This window comes from Diceros bicornis, chromosome X (assembly GCF_020826845.1).
Source record: "Diceros bicornis minor isolate mBicDic1 chromosome X, mDicBic1.mat.cur, whole genome shotgun sequence".
In the NCBI taxonomy this organism is placed as follows: domain Eukaryota; kingdom Metazoa; phylum Chordata; class Mammalia; order Perissodactyla; family Rhinocerotidae; genus Diceros; species Diceros bicornis.
The window spans coordinates 138,277,696-138,292,846 of record NC_080781.1 but is presented as its reverse complement, the minus strand read 5'-3'; the positions used below and the strand labels follow the sequence as shown (position 1 = coordinate 138,292,846).

At 61.3% G+C, this 15,151-nt stretch overlaps 1 protein-coding gene across 1 annotated transcript; it reads left to right on the top strand.

Moving 5' to 3' along the window:
• The first annotated feature begins 7,207 nt into the window (after positions 1 to 7,207).
• EMD (emerin) lies at positions 7,208 to 9,609 on the top strand. The gene is made up of 6 exons (XM_058535006.1): positions 7,208 to 7,455; positions 7,580 to 7,687; positions 7,851 to 7,928; positions 8,145 to 8,278; positions 8,735 to 8,781; positions 8,862 to 9,609. Exons 1-6 carry the CDS (start codon positions 7,374 to 7,376, stop codon positions 9,178 to 9,180), a joined length of 768 nt encoding a protein of 255 aa, XP_058390989.1. The 5' UTR covers positions 7,208 to 7,373; the 3' UTR covers positions 9,181 to 9,609.
• Positions 9,610 to 15,151: the final 5,542 nt, after the last annotated feature.

The following is a 15,151-nucleotide window of genomic DNA, read 5'->3' as shown; positions in this document are numbered from 1 at the left end:
AGCCGCCCCCCAAACCTCCTGCCGCAGGCCGGCCGGTGGCTCTGCACGGCCCTGGCCTGCGCACCTGCGCCCGCGGGTCCCCATCGCCTCCCTCCGTCCCTCCACGCTCCACCGGGAGGAAATGGGGCAGTGGCCCAGGAGGCCGCCAAGCACTCCAGGAGCAAACAGCCTTGGAAGGGGCCGGACGTGCCAATAGGCACTGGCACGGGGCGCCGTGTGATGCGTGCAGAGACAGCGAGTGTCCGCCTGACCCACCATGACGTCGACCTGGGGCACTGGGGGTTTCCTCTCCTGTCAGAATGGCCCCTGAGCCCAGTGTGACCCAGGAGGCGGCCAGGCAGGGTCAGGAGGGCCCTTCCAGACCCACAGGGACCTGCTCGGGGGTTCCAACAAGCTTTCGCAGTCTCTCAGCACCTGGGTCTGGGTGGGCTTCAGGGTCGTGGTAGTGCACAGGGGACCCTGAGGACTGAGGGGGGGACCATGGAAGGCTGCCAAGGCCTGCTGAGGAGCCTGGACTGTGTTCCTAGGGCAATGGGGAGCTATTTGCTCAAAATTAATTTTCTGGTAGATAACTCGGGAGACAGAGGCCAGCAAAAGCACAGGGGCACAAGGCCTATTGGGGACACTCACTGCCACCCTCTTCAGTCAAAAGAAGTCATCCTACCCATGGCTTCATCCCCAGAGTGGACTCACTCCTCCCAGTCCTGTATACCTCTCCTCTCCAGAATGTTCACTTCTTTACATTTTTTTTCCAGAAAGGCATGTCTCTGTCCCTTCTGCTTGATTCTTAGATTGAGCTGCAGACTAGTAGTCATTAAGTTATCTGCTAAAGACCAGTGGGAAAGGAGGCCCTGGGGCAGCAGTATGTCATGCCCAAAGATGGCTGACTTGCCTAGCCCTGGGTGACTGCATGACCCGTGGTAGGGCTGTGGAGCCAGGCAGCATCTGCTCTGCCCTCCAGCATGCTCACTTCGGGGCTGCCTGTCATCCCACTGGTTTTTCCTTACCAATGGTGGGTAAGGGGGGGTCCAAAGTCATTTCCCAGTCTGAGGCCCACCTCCTGCGCACTCTCCCCTCTCCTGACCCCTTTCAGACACACCTGTAGAAAACTCCACACCACAGGGGCTGGGAATTGGGGTGGAGGTAGGAGGGAGGGCTGCAGGCCCCATTCAAGATGGGCTGAGAGTTGTCCTTCTGGCCCCTGCCCCACTGGAAAGCAATTCCCAAGGACAGAATTACACCTAGAATTGATTTTCTCTCCACTAAGTGCCATCCAACTGGGTCATCTGTGTTCATTCCTTAATATCTTCAGAGAGCAGGGAAACTGAGTCAGAGTAACTGACCAGTAGTTAACTCTAGCAGACTGGAGGACAGAAGCTGGGTGTTCTGGCTTCCAGCCCTAGGCTTTCCCTATTTGGGGGATGACAAAGGCTGGGGGTGTAGAGGGTTCCTGTCCCTAGGGGATATAGTATCACCACCAGATGGCGCCCCATCCCAAAGCCCCCAGATCAGCAGTCCTTGGAAGCCAAAATCCAGCTCTTTCATATTTTCCCTTATTTGGAGTAGATTCTTGGATGTTAGACACACCCCGCCCCCACCCCCCACCCCCAGCCCTAAAACACCAGGCCAGGTCCTCCCACGGCGGGGCGTGGGGTGGGGGCTTCAGCTGGCGAGGAAATCTACAGAATGGCACAGTGAGAAGAGACCTGGACTGGCAAGGCAAGTCCAGGTACAGCAGGTGAGAGCACTCACTGCCTGAGCTCCCACCTTGACCGGGCAGCCTGGAGCACATGCAGGTGGGCCTGCCAGCGGACTTCACCTACTTTTCCTGGACCTGGGGGGCATGGGAATCTAGGACGTTGCTGCTCACATCCTGGCTAGTGGGGAACATCCAGCTCAGCGCCAACCTGGTACAGGGCCCACGGCCCAGGGCCCAGCCCGAGAATCTGGCCTGTCCGAGGAGCCCCTGCTTCCTGTGCCTGGCTGCACCCTTGCCCTGGTCCCCATGGAGCACAGCAGCCCCAGAACCAACTCCCCTGTGCCTAAGGCAGCTGGTGCCATGAAGACTGGTGCAAGTGAGGAACCCACTGTCACCCTCCCAGGGGGCACACTGGCTGCGAAGTGTTCTTCCAGGTGGCCACTCATCCTCAGCCCACACAATGTCTTGCCCTCTGGGCCCTTCTTTCCCAGTCTTGCAGTGACCAGCTCCTGGGCACCCACGCGAGCCCATATCCTGCCAAACGCTCAGATATCCTCTCTCAGGAACCCCCATGGCCTTGGGCTCCCACACTCCTGGGCACAGACACAGATTCGCGGGTAAACTAGGAAAGGCAGCCCCTGGGCACTGCACTCACAGGGGCCGCGGGCGCCTCCACTGCGCTTACCACCCCAGCTGCACCTGGCCTGGGCCTGGGTGCGCGCCGGCGCCTGCGTTCTCGGGGCCTCTCCGCCTGCCTTCGCCACCCCCGTCCCCGGTCCCCGAGCAGCGCGGAGACAGTCCCGCGCGGAGCCCGGCCGCGGAGGCCTCACCTGCTGTCTCTGCGGGCGGCCGGCGACCGCGCGGTGGCGCCTGGCTTGCCTTTGCGCCCGCGCCCGCGCCCGGCGCCTCGGGGCTCCGCTGGCGTCCGCTGCGCGCCGCGCGCCTCCACGCGAATGGGCTGCCGCCGCCCGCCTTCTTGTTGGCCGCACCCCCGCCCCGCGCCCGCCCCGCGCACGGCCCGGCCCGGCCCGGCCCGGCGAGAAAGCCTTAATTGGTAAAATCGCCCAGGAGCCGGGGGGCGGGGGCGCGCCGTGAGCTCCAGCGCCCGGACCGCCTGGCGACGCCGCCCCCCCCTCACCCCCGGATGACCTCACCTCCCAGCGAGGGCCGCGAGGGGTGGGGTGGGGTCGCCTCAAGAGCTCGCGGGGTCTGCAGGGCCCACGTCTCAGCCCAGCCAGAAAAGCCACCTCCTCCAGGGAGCCGCCCACAGTCACGGCCTTCTGACTTTGCCCCAAACTTGGGCTGGCCAGGCAAGTTGGATTCTGCCCTCTGGGGTTGGGGCACAACAGGCCATTGCAGGTGTTCACTGAGTGCCTACCACCCACAAGACCACAGTGGGGCAGGGACCCGGACCCCGGGATGAGCAAGTATCCCCGCTGCTGCTGATTTGGTCCCTGCTGGGTGCCAAGCCTGGCCTGGGAGCGGGCAGCAGAGACGTACTGAACTCTCAGGAGCACAATTAGGTGCAGTCCCAAAGTCTGGGAGCGTGCAGTGGGTTGCAGCCAAAGAGCCAAGTGTTCGTGAACTGGGTGGGCACAGCCACGCCCTGGCACTGCCAGGCTCCCTCTTCCTCTTCTATGTGCCCATTTCCTGGTAGCTTCAGATGTAGCTCAATTGTCACTTCCTTGGGGAAGGCCACATAAAGCAGTGTCACTTTAACATTTTGCCCACAAGCCCCAATAAGAACTACATTTGACATCCTGAGCCCAGCTGTGCAAGCACACATACACAGATTGACAGAAATAACTGAGACAAACGATCCAGAAAAGGAGACTTTCTCTCACTACCCAAAAAGCACTTGGTATTTTCTATTCTACTCTACTTCATTAGAAGAGAGAAAGAAAAGAAGGGAGGGAGGCAGGAAGAAATTTGGTTACACCTGCTAAATGCATTTGGCCATCTACAGTTGAACACTGACAGGAAGGCGCTGATTGCCCTCCAGGCCTCCCTGCAGCCACTGCTGCCTTTGTTAGCTCTGCTTGCAATGACCTTTCCACCTTGACTCACAGTGGGATCTCCTAGCAGTGCCAGGGGCTCCATGTCCCTCCCTGCTCCCTCTGGTGGGAACCCCCCCCCACTGCTGGGGTGAGCAGTGGGTTATGGTCACTTGATAGGTGAGTGGCCTGAGTTCAGGTCCATGAGGTGGCTGTTCTTCAAGGAGGGAGACCCACCTACCACAGGCATTGCAGTCGGAGCCAGGGGTACAATAGGTGGGGGGCACAAACAAGGCGGTGGCCATGTGGCTGGATCTTTGGCCCCCACCTCCATTTAAATCCTCTCTTTACACTACTGCCTCCCTCCCACTGCACACACACTCCAAAACACACAAAACATGCGCAGCTCTTGGTTTCTACTTCTTCCAGGTTTAAGGGGAATGAAGGTTTGTATAGCACCAGCTGTTCCCTGGTGAAGATCCTAATCAATTAAAGACCTTTTCTCCTGTGTTGAAGGTTTTGGAAAACCGCTAGAATCAGCTACATTCCTGCTGCTAAGGCAGGCCGAATCCCCAACTGGTCGTGCCAGCAGTACCAAGATGAACTGCTGTGTTCTAGGGTGGGTCACAAGGCATTCTTGGAGACGCATTTGGTCCACTGACCACTCCCCATTTTATATTGATTGTAATTGTGACAATCTTCCACATATTAATTTTCACAATAATCATCATCTTATGACTTTTGTTACTATCTGAGCAATGTTTCAAAGCATTCAAATACCAAGCGAAACTCAAAGGATCTTTAACATCCTTGAAGAGAAAAGTTAAGTTTTGTATTGTACTAATGTATTAAGATTCTGACCTTAAAGAAAACATTAATAGCTCAGTGAACAACTGGCTCCTTGGACATGGATGCTGACAAATGTATTCATGTTGGTATTATTTTCCCCTATAACTTTCAATCTTGCTGGGATTCCAAGTTATACTATGTACTGCTTAGGAGCCATTGCCCATCCTTGAAAGAGAAACTGTCTTCTTATTCTTGACTTGGAATCTGTGGCTTCCTAACCCTTTTCACCTCAGCTGTGGTTCCAGAGAAATTCCTCTTCTTTTTTAACTCTGCCCACCCTTCCCAGGAAGACTCCCCTGGAGGCCACAGATTCCCCCAACAGGCCCTCTGATGACACGGTACCCGCGCTGGCCACACTGGCCAGGTCATTGCCCCGAGGACTAGGTACTCCCCCATGCCATCCATGGGAGAATCGGGCCCTTGGGCAAGCCTTCTCCCTCTCCTGATTCCCCCTCTGTGTGATGGAATGGTGCAGGCCTCTCAGCACTGATGGGCAAGGGCTCGCATGGTTTCTGGTGGTCTGGGACAGGTCTGCACTGCGATGGGGCTGGACCTGGGCTCCAGGTGCTAACCGGGTGGGCGCAGGGGACCATTGCAGTTCAGTCTCCTGGGGCCATCCATGGTGGGACCTCATAGCAGGGCAACGGGGGGGTCATAAAAGGCAGAGTGCCGAGGCAGGTGCTGGGAGAGGGGGTGTTCCTTGGGGAGAAAGCAAACCTAGAATTCCTTGACCTCATAAGGAAACAACTTGGATCCACATGGGGAGGGGTGGCATGGGGGAGGACTGGGCCTCCGGGACAGGGGCCAGCACCACAGAAGGCTTGGAGAGGTGCTGGGGAGTCTGATCTTGCCAAAACTCAAAATTCCAGGAGGCAGCTTCTGAGCAGCCCAGAGCCCAAACGCCATCTCCCTCCTTGCTCTGAAAGATAAGCAGCAAGCCCCTGCTGTGCCCAGGGTTCTCCCCCCTCTACAGCCATGCACGTGTCTGGGGACCCACACACCTCCTCCTCCTATTCCGGGAGACAGAGCAGGCCTCGCCTTTACTCTAAAACCTGGCCCACAGCAACTCTTCTGAGGGTCTTTGTGTGGGGTCAAACCAGGACCCCATCTCCTCACCACTCCCTGTGTGGCTACCTCTTCTCCACCCGCTGAGCAAACCTCCATGGAGAACTGCTCTGTGACCCTCACTAGCTAGGCAGCCAGCCTGGGTCTGAGCAGAGCCATCCTCTCTTCTTCTCCCCTTATCACCTGTTGTCATTTGAGACCAGGGACAGCTCCTCATCACCCCGTGCTCCCAGTTCTGGGCCTGCCTGGGGAGGGGCACCTCAGTTGGCCCCATACTCTATCAGTTGGCTTGGTTTAGAACATGGTTATCACCTCCTTTCCAATTTCCACAGGACAGTTCTTTACTGACCAAGGCCCTCACCAACTCCTAGTGAAGGTCCAGCCACCTTGGCAGGCCATGGCAGCCTTCCATGGTCCCCGCTCAGTCTTCTGGCCCCCCTGTCCTCAGGGCCCCCTCTGGACTACCAGGACCCTGAAGCCTACCCAGACCCAGGTGCTGAGAGCCTGCGAAAGCTTGTTGGAACCCCCGAGCAGGTCCCTGTGGGTCTGGAAGGGCCCTCCTGACCCTGCCTGGCCGCCTCCTGGGTCACACTAAGCTCAGGGGCCATTCTGACAGGAGAGGAAACCCCCAGTGCCCCAGGTGGACGTCATGGTGGGTCAGGCGGACACTCGCTGTCTCTGCACGCATCACACGGCGCCCCGTGCCAGTGCCTATTGGCACGTCCGGCCCCTTCCAAGGCTGTTTGCTCCTGGAGTGCTTGGCGGCCTCCTGGGCCACTGCCCCATTTCCTCCCGGTGGAGCGTGGAGGGACGGAGGGAGGCGGTGGGGACCCGCGGGTGCAGGTGCGCAGGCCAGGGCCGTGCAGAGCCACCGGCCGGCCTGCGGCAGGGGGTTTGGGGGGCGGCTTAGGGTCCGGGCCCCGCCGGCAGCCGCCTCCCTGGCGTGGCGCACGCGCGCAAAGCGCTCGCAGGGGCGCCTGGCCCGGGACCGCGCTGTCCAAGGACTCGCTCTTAGGATCTGGCACTTTCCCGCTGCTCTCGGGGCGTGGCCGGGGAACCCCAGGCGCTGGAGCCTGGGAACGGGCCGGGGGTGAGGGCGGAGTGGCGGAGGCCGTAGGGACGGAGTGAAGCCCACGTGACTCAGGGAGAGCAAGCACCCCAAACGCGCCGGCCCTGGCCGGCTCCCACATCCTGGCTAGTTTCTGCCGGTTCGCCTCGCGCAGACCCCGCCCCTCCTCGCTTCTCGCCGGAACACGCCAGCGGGTGACATATTGCCTCGCCAACCCCACCCCGCTCTCAAGTCCCGGCAGGTCTACGCCCATTCCCCTTGCGCGCGGTCCCCGCCCCTCCTCACTTCTCGCCCAGAAGCACCAGCGAGTGATGTCTCCTGGTTCGCCGGCCCCACCCCTTCCCCCGGGCACACTTCCCCGCCCGCTCCCACGGCCGGACCGGTCTGAGCCGCTTGGGCTCCCGCGCACGCCCCGCCCCTCTTTCGCCTTTAGCCAATCCTGCCTGTTTGAGACGTCTGGGCTCGCCAGCCCCGCCCCTCCCGCTCCCACGATCGGACCGGTCTATTCCGGCTGCTCCCCGCGGCCTGGCTCCGCCCCACGCAGCGCGCGCAGCTCGCAGAGCCAGCGTCCAGGGCGCGAATGTGACGCAGGCGTGACGCGGACGCAGGCGTGACGCGAGCGCAGCCGCTCCCGAGGCAGCCGTAGCTTGGTCTGTGTCTCCAGGCCCGAGTCGCCCCCAGGCTTCAGCCGCGCACCATGGACGATTACGCGGTCTTGTCGGACGCCGAGCTGGCTGCCGTGCTGCGCCAGTACAACATTCCACACGGGCCTGTCGTGGGTACGCGGTGGCAGGCCACCTCCCCGCGCTCCGCCCTCGCGTCCCCTTCCGGGACCCCCTCCCCGCGCTGCCCCCGGGCTCCCAGCCCGCCCCCCTGACCGCCCCGCACCCCGTGTTTGGCCAGGTTCCACGCGCAAGCTCTACGAAAAGAAAATCTTCGAGTACGAGACCCAAAGGCGGAGGCTGTCGCCTCCAAACTCTTCCACATCGTCTTTCTCCTACCGGTTCTCGGGTGAGGCCCCCGACCCAGAGCCCCATCTGGCGGCCCGTGGGGACAGGGTTTGGGCGACGGGGAGAACAGAGTCGCGAGGGTGTGGCAGGAACGCTGGCCGGGAGGGACACGGGAAAAAGGGAGGGGAGCCTTGAGGGCAAATGGTCGTGGCCCCCTCATTCAGACTTAGATTCAGCCTCCGTGGACTCGGACATGTACGATCTGCCCAAGAAAGAGGACGCCTTACTTTACCAGAGCAAGGGTAAGGCAGGCGTGGGGTGGGCACCCTGACACCTTCATTCCACTCCCTCAGGGACCCCAGTATCAGGGAGAACCTGAGACCTCAACCCCCGCCGTCCCTCAGCAGCCCTGGAGGGGAGAAACCATGTCACAGGCCCCAAAGTGGGATTCAGATTAGGGCCATCGGGCCAGGCGGGGATACCGCTGCCCGCTCTGCTACTGCTGCCCCCTTCCTAAGGCTATAATGATGACTACTATGAGGAGAGTTACTTGAGCACCAGGACTTACGGGGAGCCTGAGTCTGTGGGCACGTCCAAGGGCTTCCGCCAGCCCTCGGCTTCACTCTCAGACGCTGACACCTTTCACCACCAGGTGAGCCGGCTGTCGGGTTGTCTGTAGTTGTGTACAACCTGAGGGGGTCAGAGCTGGGTTTGGCTAAGTCAAGGGGGCAAATGGTGTCTCCCAAGCCTCCAGGGAGAGGTGGGGTCAGCAGACACCTGCCTGGTCAGGGCCCTCGGCGGGCTGTCAGAACTGTTTGACTGGAGCATACGGGACATGCCCTGCACCCTGGTCTTGGATCTAGCTTTGAGCTTATTTTGAGAATCCTGGGGCAGAAAGTAGGGTGCAGGCAGCCAGGACAGTCACTGAGCAAGTGGCCAGGGCCCAGGGAATGAAGGCCAGGAACTCAGAAGGGTTCTGGAGTATGGCAGGGCCTGGGCCTCTAAGCAATGGGCGGGATAGGCCAGCAGGGGAAGTTTGGACTGAGGGATGTGACAGGGCCACACTGACCCTGCCAGCCTTTCTCCTCATCCTGATTCTTTTCTATAGGTGCGTGATGACAGTCTTTTCTCTTCTGAAGAGGAGAGTAAAGATAGGTGAGTGGTAGGGAGGGCCAGGGGCTGGGCTGATTCTGGGCCCAGGCCCTCCTGGCCCATCTGCTCCCTCTTTGCCTCAGGGAATGCCCCATGTATGGCCGGGACAGTGCCTACCAGAGCATCGCGCACTACCGCCCCGTTTCCAGCATCTCCAGAAGCTCCCTGGGCCTGTCCTATTACCCCACATCCTCCTCCACCTCTCCTGTGTCCTCATCCTCAGCTCCCCACCCTTCATGGCTCACCCGCCGTGCCATCCGGCCAGAAAAGCAGGCCCCTGGGGCTCTGGGCCAGGATTGCCAGGTCCCGCTCTGGGGCCAGATGCTCCTGTTCCTGGTCTTTGCAGCCTTCCTGCTCTTTGTTTACTACTCCATGCAGGCTGACGATGGCAACCCCTTCTGAATGGAGCCCTGAGGGTCTGGCTTCGGGGCCAGCTGCTCTCGGGAGGGAGTCCTGGCTGACTGCATTAGCAGTGTTTGCTGGGGGGCTGTGGGGGGGTGCTTCTCTGTGTGTTCTAGCTTGGGGGTGCTGGGCCTGGCCCAGGGCAGTGCTTGCTCCCCCTGCCTTGTCCTGCCTTGTTTTGAGAGGGAGGCAGCCCGCCCAGGCCCTCTATGGCATAGTGGGCCTGGGCAGGCCTTCCTCCGGAGCCTCCTGGCCCCACTTGCCTCTGATCCTTAGGGCCCGGGAGGGTAAGACCCTTCTCCTGGAGAGGAGAATGTGGTTGTTGTTGTCATTGCATGCCTCCTTGTCACCTCTTTGGGGGGATTAACCAAAGGCCACCCTGACTTTGTTTTCGTGGACACACAATAAAAAGACCATTTATTTTTAAAAGTGTGGGCTCTTTCTGCTGGGAGAGGGTTGGGCTCCCCTGGCTCGGGGCCTCTGAGCTTTGGTCTCCAGAATCACCATCTGGCTTCGTGGGTTCCCCCTTTTGGCCTTGGCCTAGGAATCACATCCTACCCGTGAATCAAAGCACATTGGTGCTTTGCTTGATGGGGTATGTTCCCTGACTCATAACTCAAAGCTCTGGTAATCATGAGAATAACTATGGCACCATGGAGCGTGGAGAGCCCACCCCAAGTGCAGGCAAGGCTGCCTATGCACAGCCTGCTGTGGATCTTTTACCCGGGACAAGCGGATGCCAACCCCAGTGTCCAAGGGTGGGAGATGGTTAGGAAGCAAAGCATGTGCTTGGCTGCCGCCGTTTCTTCCAGGAAGCTGCTTGTTTTATTTATTTTTTTGTGTGTGTGAGGAAGATCAGCCCTGAGTTAACATCCATGCCAATCCTTCTCTTTTTGCTGAGGAAGACTGGCCCTGGGCTAACATCTGTGCCCACCTTCCTCCACTTTATGTGGAACGCAGCCACAACATGGCCTGACAAGCGGTGCGTCGGTGCGCACCCGGGATCCGAACCTGGGCCGCCAGCAGCGGAGCGTGAGCACTTAACCACTACGCGCCACGGGGCCTGCCCCGAAAGCTGCTTGTTTTAATGACACGGGGGAAGGCACACCACACTCTGAAATGCCCCATCACCTGGGGGTAATCCGAGTCCTCACCTGACTATATTCACACTCATTTCCAGGTGTTTTGCTGTGGGTCTTTTGTAATCATCAAAGTTTACATATGTTTTAAAGCAGGTGCTGAGGAAACCCAGGGTAGAATGCCACGTGAGGCTGTGCATCCTGGCCCTACACTGCCAGCAGAGGGCAGGAAAGCACCGGGGGGCAGGCAGCTGCTCCACACAGGCAGGTGGGAAGCAGAGGCATGGCCAGGGCTTCTCTGATGGGTGGGACCCTGGCATCGGGCCCTGGCATCAGACCCTCACCTCTGGCCGGCTCCTTGCCACAGGACTTGGTGGGCCTGGCCTCTTGCCTGGCAGCACAACCATGGGCTCCTGAGCCTTTAGGGGCGCTCAGCTGTCTCTGGCCACAGGGTGAGCTCGGGTCAGGGCCGGGACTGGGACGCTCCTACCTCTGGCTCCTGGCGGTTTTTTGCTGTGTCCGAGTCTCTCCCCACGTTCCTTTGGTGTGTTTTCCTAAAAGTAACACATGCTTTTTCTGCATTTAAAATATACAGAAAAGAATGAAAAAAATGAATTGCTTCTAATTTTCTCACCACTACCACAGTCTCAGCTTTACTTGTTTGCCGCAAGCTCCCACCTGGCTCGTCCCTCAGTGCCCAGCCACCTGTGGTGTGGATTCCCCAGGCCCCCAGCCTCTGCCCCTGGCTATCCCAGTTCAAGGGCTGAGGCCTGGATGCTCCCTGGTGGGTGGTGGGCCTGGGCAGGGGGTGCTGCCTCTTCATGGGTGATCTGATGGTCAGATCAATGAGCCGGGGGGAGGGGTGGCAGAACCCCAGAGGGACAAGTGACGGAGCTCGTTTTAGCAACTGATTTCAAATCAAATACGTTGACAGAAGGGACTGACCATGCTTGCGAGTATAGCTCCCCCACAAGCAGTCACTATCTGGAACTGCTGTTGGGCTGGAGCCCCACGGGGTCTGGGTAGAGAGGCAAGTAGAGCCTGGTGAACCCCACATGGGGCCTGGGGAAGTGGCAAGGTTGACATGCCAACGGTCTGGAGTAGCTGGGGTGGAGAGAAGGGACAGCACAAGAGGAAAGTTAGCTGGGACATCCCAAGGAAGGGGAGAAAGATGGCATGGCTTCTGGATGGAATGGCCCTCCCTAGGCCTCAGGTCCTCCAACTATTGCAGAAAAAAGGGGGAGGCTAGGTATGCTGGGCAACCACTGTGGTGTCTGGCAGGAGAGAAGAGAAGACAGGGAGGAAACAGTTGCCACCCGTGTGACAGTCTCCCCCTTTTCATTCATTTATTCCCCAAGGTTGTGTCGGTCCATTCATCACCTTGCTAGATGGAGGATTGCTGAGGGCTCCCCTCTTGAGCCTCCTGTCCCAGGGCTCTGAGACACTCCCCTCCCAAGGAGTCCTGATAGCTCCCAAGGGCTCAGGGCCTTCTCAAGACTCTCTTTCAGGATTGGTCCCAATCCCCAGGGCTCCTGCACCTTTCTGGTGCTCTTGAGGGCTCTCTGCCACCCCCCTACTCCCATGCTCTGGCCAAACCCCAGGGCTCTGGAAACCCATAAGGGCACCTGAATGTTCCCTAGTGTTCTGGGTGCCCCAACCCAAAGGTTTTCGAGGGCTCCGTGGGCCCCCCACAGAACCCCAAGCTTCCAAGTCTCCACCTAGTGCTTTCCAGGGCTCTGGTAGTACCTTCCTCGAGATCTCCGAGGGAGCCCCACCTCCTGAAAGCCCCCAAGGACTCTGGGGTCCCCGCGCAGGGCAACTGAGGGCTCCAGGGTTCTCCCCAGAGCTCCAGACTATCTTCCCCTCCCCTTCTTCCCCCAACGGCTCCTGGTGCTGCAGGACACCGCAGGGGGCAGCAGCTGCATGGTCCAGGGGACTTCTGCTACACTGCCTCAGGGGTGCCACCGTATCCAGGCCCTGCCAAGGTGAAGAGGAGCTTGAGGGGCCCAGGACCAGGCATTGGAGCGGGTTGAGTGGGCCGCTGCCAGCAGAGCTGAGCTGCATCCTAGGGTGGGGGAACCGGGTGGAGCCCTGAAGCCATCCTCCTGACACGCCCTTTGACATCGTCCCAGCCCCGCCCCCATCAGGTCCAGGGGAAACAGTGACAGCACTGGGCAGGCCCAGGGATGCCCCTGCCTTGACCCTCACTCTGCGCCAGAGCCAGATGCTCAAACTAGAGAGGGCGCCTCCTGGGCTGAGTGGGTCCCAGTGCCCAGCAGTCACCCTTCCAAGAAAACAGTCCAAGGGGTGCACAGCCTGTGGCTCCATAAGAATGAACCACCTTGGGCCCCAAGGGCAAAAAGGACATGAAAGTGGCACTGGATCCTCACTGTTACTGTACCTGGGGCTGGGATGCTGCCCCACGCTCCTGGTGGCCAGTCGCTGGAGACTCTGCCCCCGGAAAGCAGGCGCAGGCGGGACACAGCTACAAGAAGTCAGGCCCCGCCCCCTGGCCCACCTCTTCCCCCACTGCACTGGCTGGCTGGGAGGGGAGGGAGGCAGGTGCGCTCTGGAAGCTTCTAGAAGCTGCCCAGCTGGAGAGGGGGCAGGAGGAGGCAGAGCCAGGCCCAGAGAGGTCTAGCACTGGCGGGGGATAGAGGGCCCCCTGAGACACCCCCTTCTCCCCTCGCCCACCGGGCGGCCCTCCCTCCCCTGAGTCACCCTCTAGAGCCTCCTGCCCCCTCCCTGTGCCGATCCCGCCAAGAGGAGAGAGTCCTGCCTCCCATCCTCTCCAAGCCCCCGCCTGTTGGGGCCCCATCAGGAAAAGGGCCCCAGAGCTGAGCCGAGCTAACCCTAACCGGGAGATCCTGTCCCCTCTCCAGACGCCACATCACGCCCAGGCAGCCGTGACACATGTGGGGCAGCAGGGCGGAAGATGGCAACCTCGGCGGGGCGGGGGGGAGGGGGGGACAGGCCCCTGGGGACAGCCCTGGATAGAGGCTACGGGTCAGACCAGGCCTGAGCCTGAGGCCCGCCCAGGCAGGGAGCAGGAGGGAGTGAGACCCAGGCGCCGCCTCTGCCAGGGCTCCGGGGGAGGACAGGCAGATGGCCCCAGGAAAAGGAGCACTGCACTGGGACCCCATCCTGCTGGAGGCAAACGGCCTGGCACCCGACCCCACTGGACAAATCCCCTGAGGACACCCCGGCTGCTTAGGAGCAGACAGGGAGGTGCACGGCCTGGGCCCTCAGCTGGGCTCACGCACGGCACCGAGTGTCGGGGCCTGGCCACCCGCCCAGAGGCAGCAGGGGTGGTGGCCCGGCCCCAGCAGGGCCCAGGAACAGAGGAGAGCTCCCGGCCACACGCCCTCCCCGGGCTGGCCCCATCTCACCTACTAAGTCTGGGGAGGGAACGGCTGGTCGCCCCAGTTGGGAGCAGCCCTGCTTCCTGCAGGTCCTGCCTGGTCTGAGTCCAGGCAGGGCAGGGCAGGGGGTGGCGGAGCTGACCGCCCCCACCCCACAGCCAGCCTCCACCCCTGCCCCGGCCACAACCGATCCTCCCTGATGCCTGTCCCCCCAGCCTCCTGGGGGAACCCAGGTGAGGAAAGGGGAGCACCGAACCCCTCAGGGTGGGGCTGCCACCCACCAGCCAGTGAGGGAGTCCCCGCACTTCAACAAGGGGAATGTTAGTTGGAGACCATTGGGGTTCCCGCAGGGCCCCCCAGCACGGGCAGCCTCACCCCACTCCAGGGCACGGGGCCAGGGCCCTCCAGGGCAGCCCCCGTGGAACCCCGATGGAGCCAGTGGGCCGAGGAGAGGGCGGCCGCTAAGTCAGGGTCAGCGAGCGTGCGGAGCGACAGGTGCCGGCCGCGGGGCCCTCCAGTTGCGCTGCGCTCAGGGCGGGCTCATCCCACCCCAGGGCCCCGGGCCCGGCCCAGCTGCGGACATGTCTCCCAGGGAGCAGGCCCAGTTGCTGGCACCAGTCTCCTCCCCAGGCCGCAGGCGTCTCCGGGGAGGGCGTTACCTGGCAGGAGGACCCTGTGCCGCTCAGAGGTCAGGCTGGCTTCGGCCGCCTCCACCACCCCCCACAGGTGTCACGGCGGGTCCCCATGAGGCCGCAGCCAGGGCAGCAGGGCTGAGAGATGGCAGAGCAGTGGGCGGGGTTGGGGGTGGCCCTTGGGTCTGCACACCTGCTGAGGATGGGCCGGGCACAGACGCCCCCGTGCTCGGCGAGAAGAACACCCATGTCCTTGCGCGGAGAGGGTGAGGACCACAGATGGGCACTGGGGCCGGCCCGGTGGCACAGCGGTTAAGTGTGCGCACTCTGCTGCGGCGGCCCGAGGGTTCGCTGGTTCGGATCCCGGACGCGCACCGACGCACCGCTCATCAAGCCATGCTGTGGCGGCGTCCCATATAAATTAGAGGAAGATGGGTACGGGTGTTAGCCCAGGACTGATCTTCCTCGGCAAAAAGAGGAGGATTGGCATCAGATGTTAGCTCAGGGCTGATCTTCCTCACAAAAAAAAAAAAAAAAGATGGGCACTGAAGGTGGGCTGGCGGGTGGGTGGGGACAGGGTCTGGCTGCTGCCATGACTGTGCCCATCCCCAGAGCGGGCCACTCGCAGGAGCTCCCCCGGGCAAGGGCGCTGGGGAGCAGGGTCCAGGGGGACCCAGTGCCCATCCGGCCCCCCAGGCCTCCGTGGGCAGGCTGCTTCAGAGGGAAGACTGCAGGGAAGCTGAGCCCTCCTTGGTGTGCCTCCTGCCCAGGGCCGAGGGACTGGAAGGCGGCTCTACTCGGTCACAGGCCAGGGGGACAGTGAGGACAGTGGTCAGGTGGCCCAGGAGTGTGGGGCTGCGTCTCACCGGGCCTGAGCGTCTCCAGGGGAGCCCCAGGG

Bases quoted from the DNA above. Each gene is read 5' to 3' on its own strand.
- EMD (XM_058535006.1), top strand. From the start codon at position 7,374: ATGGACGATTACGCGGTCTTGTCGGACGCCGAGCTGGCTGCCGTGCTG. The intron at 7,456-7,579 runs GTACGCGGTGGC...GTGTTTGGCCAG, and splicing joins TCCACACGGGCCTGTCGTGG to GTTCCACGCGCAAGCTCTAC. The intron at 8,782-8,861 runs GTGAGTGGTAGG...TCTTTGCCTCAG, and splicing joins GAAGAGGAGAGTAAAGATAG to GGAATGCCCCATGTATGGCC.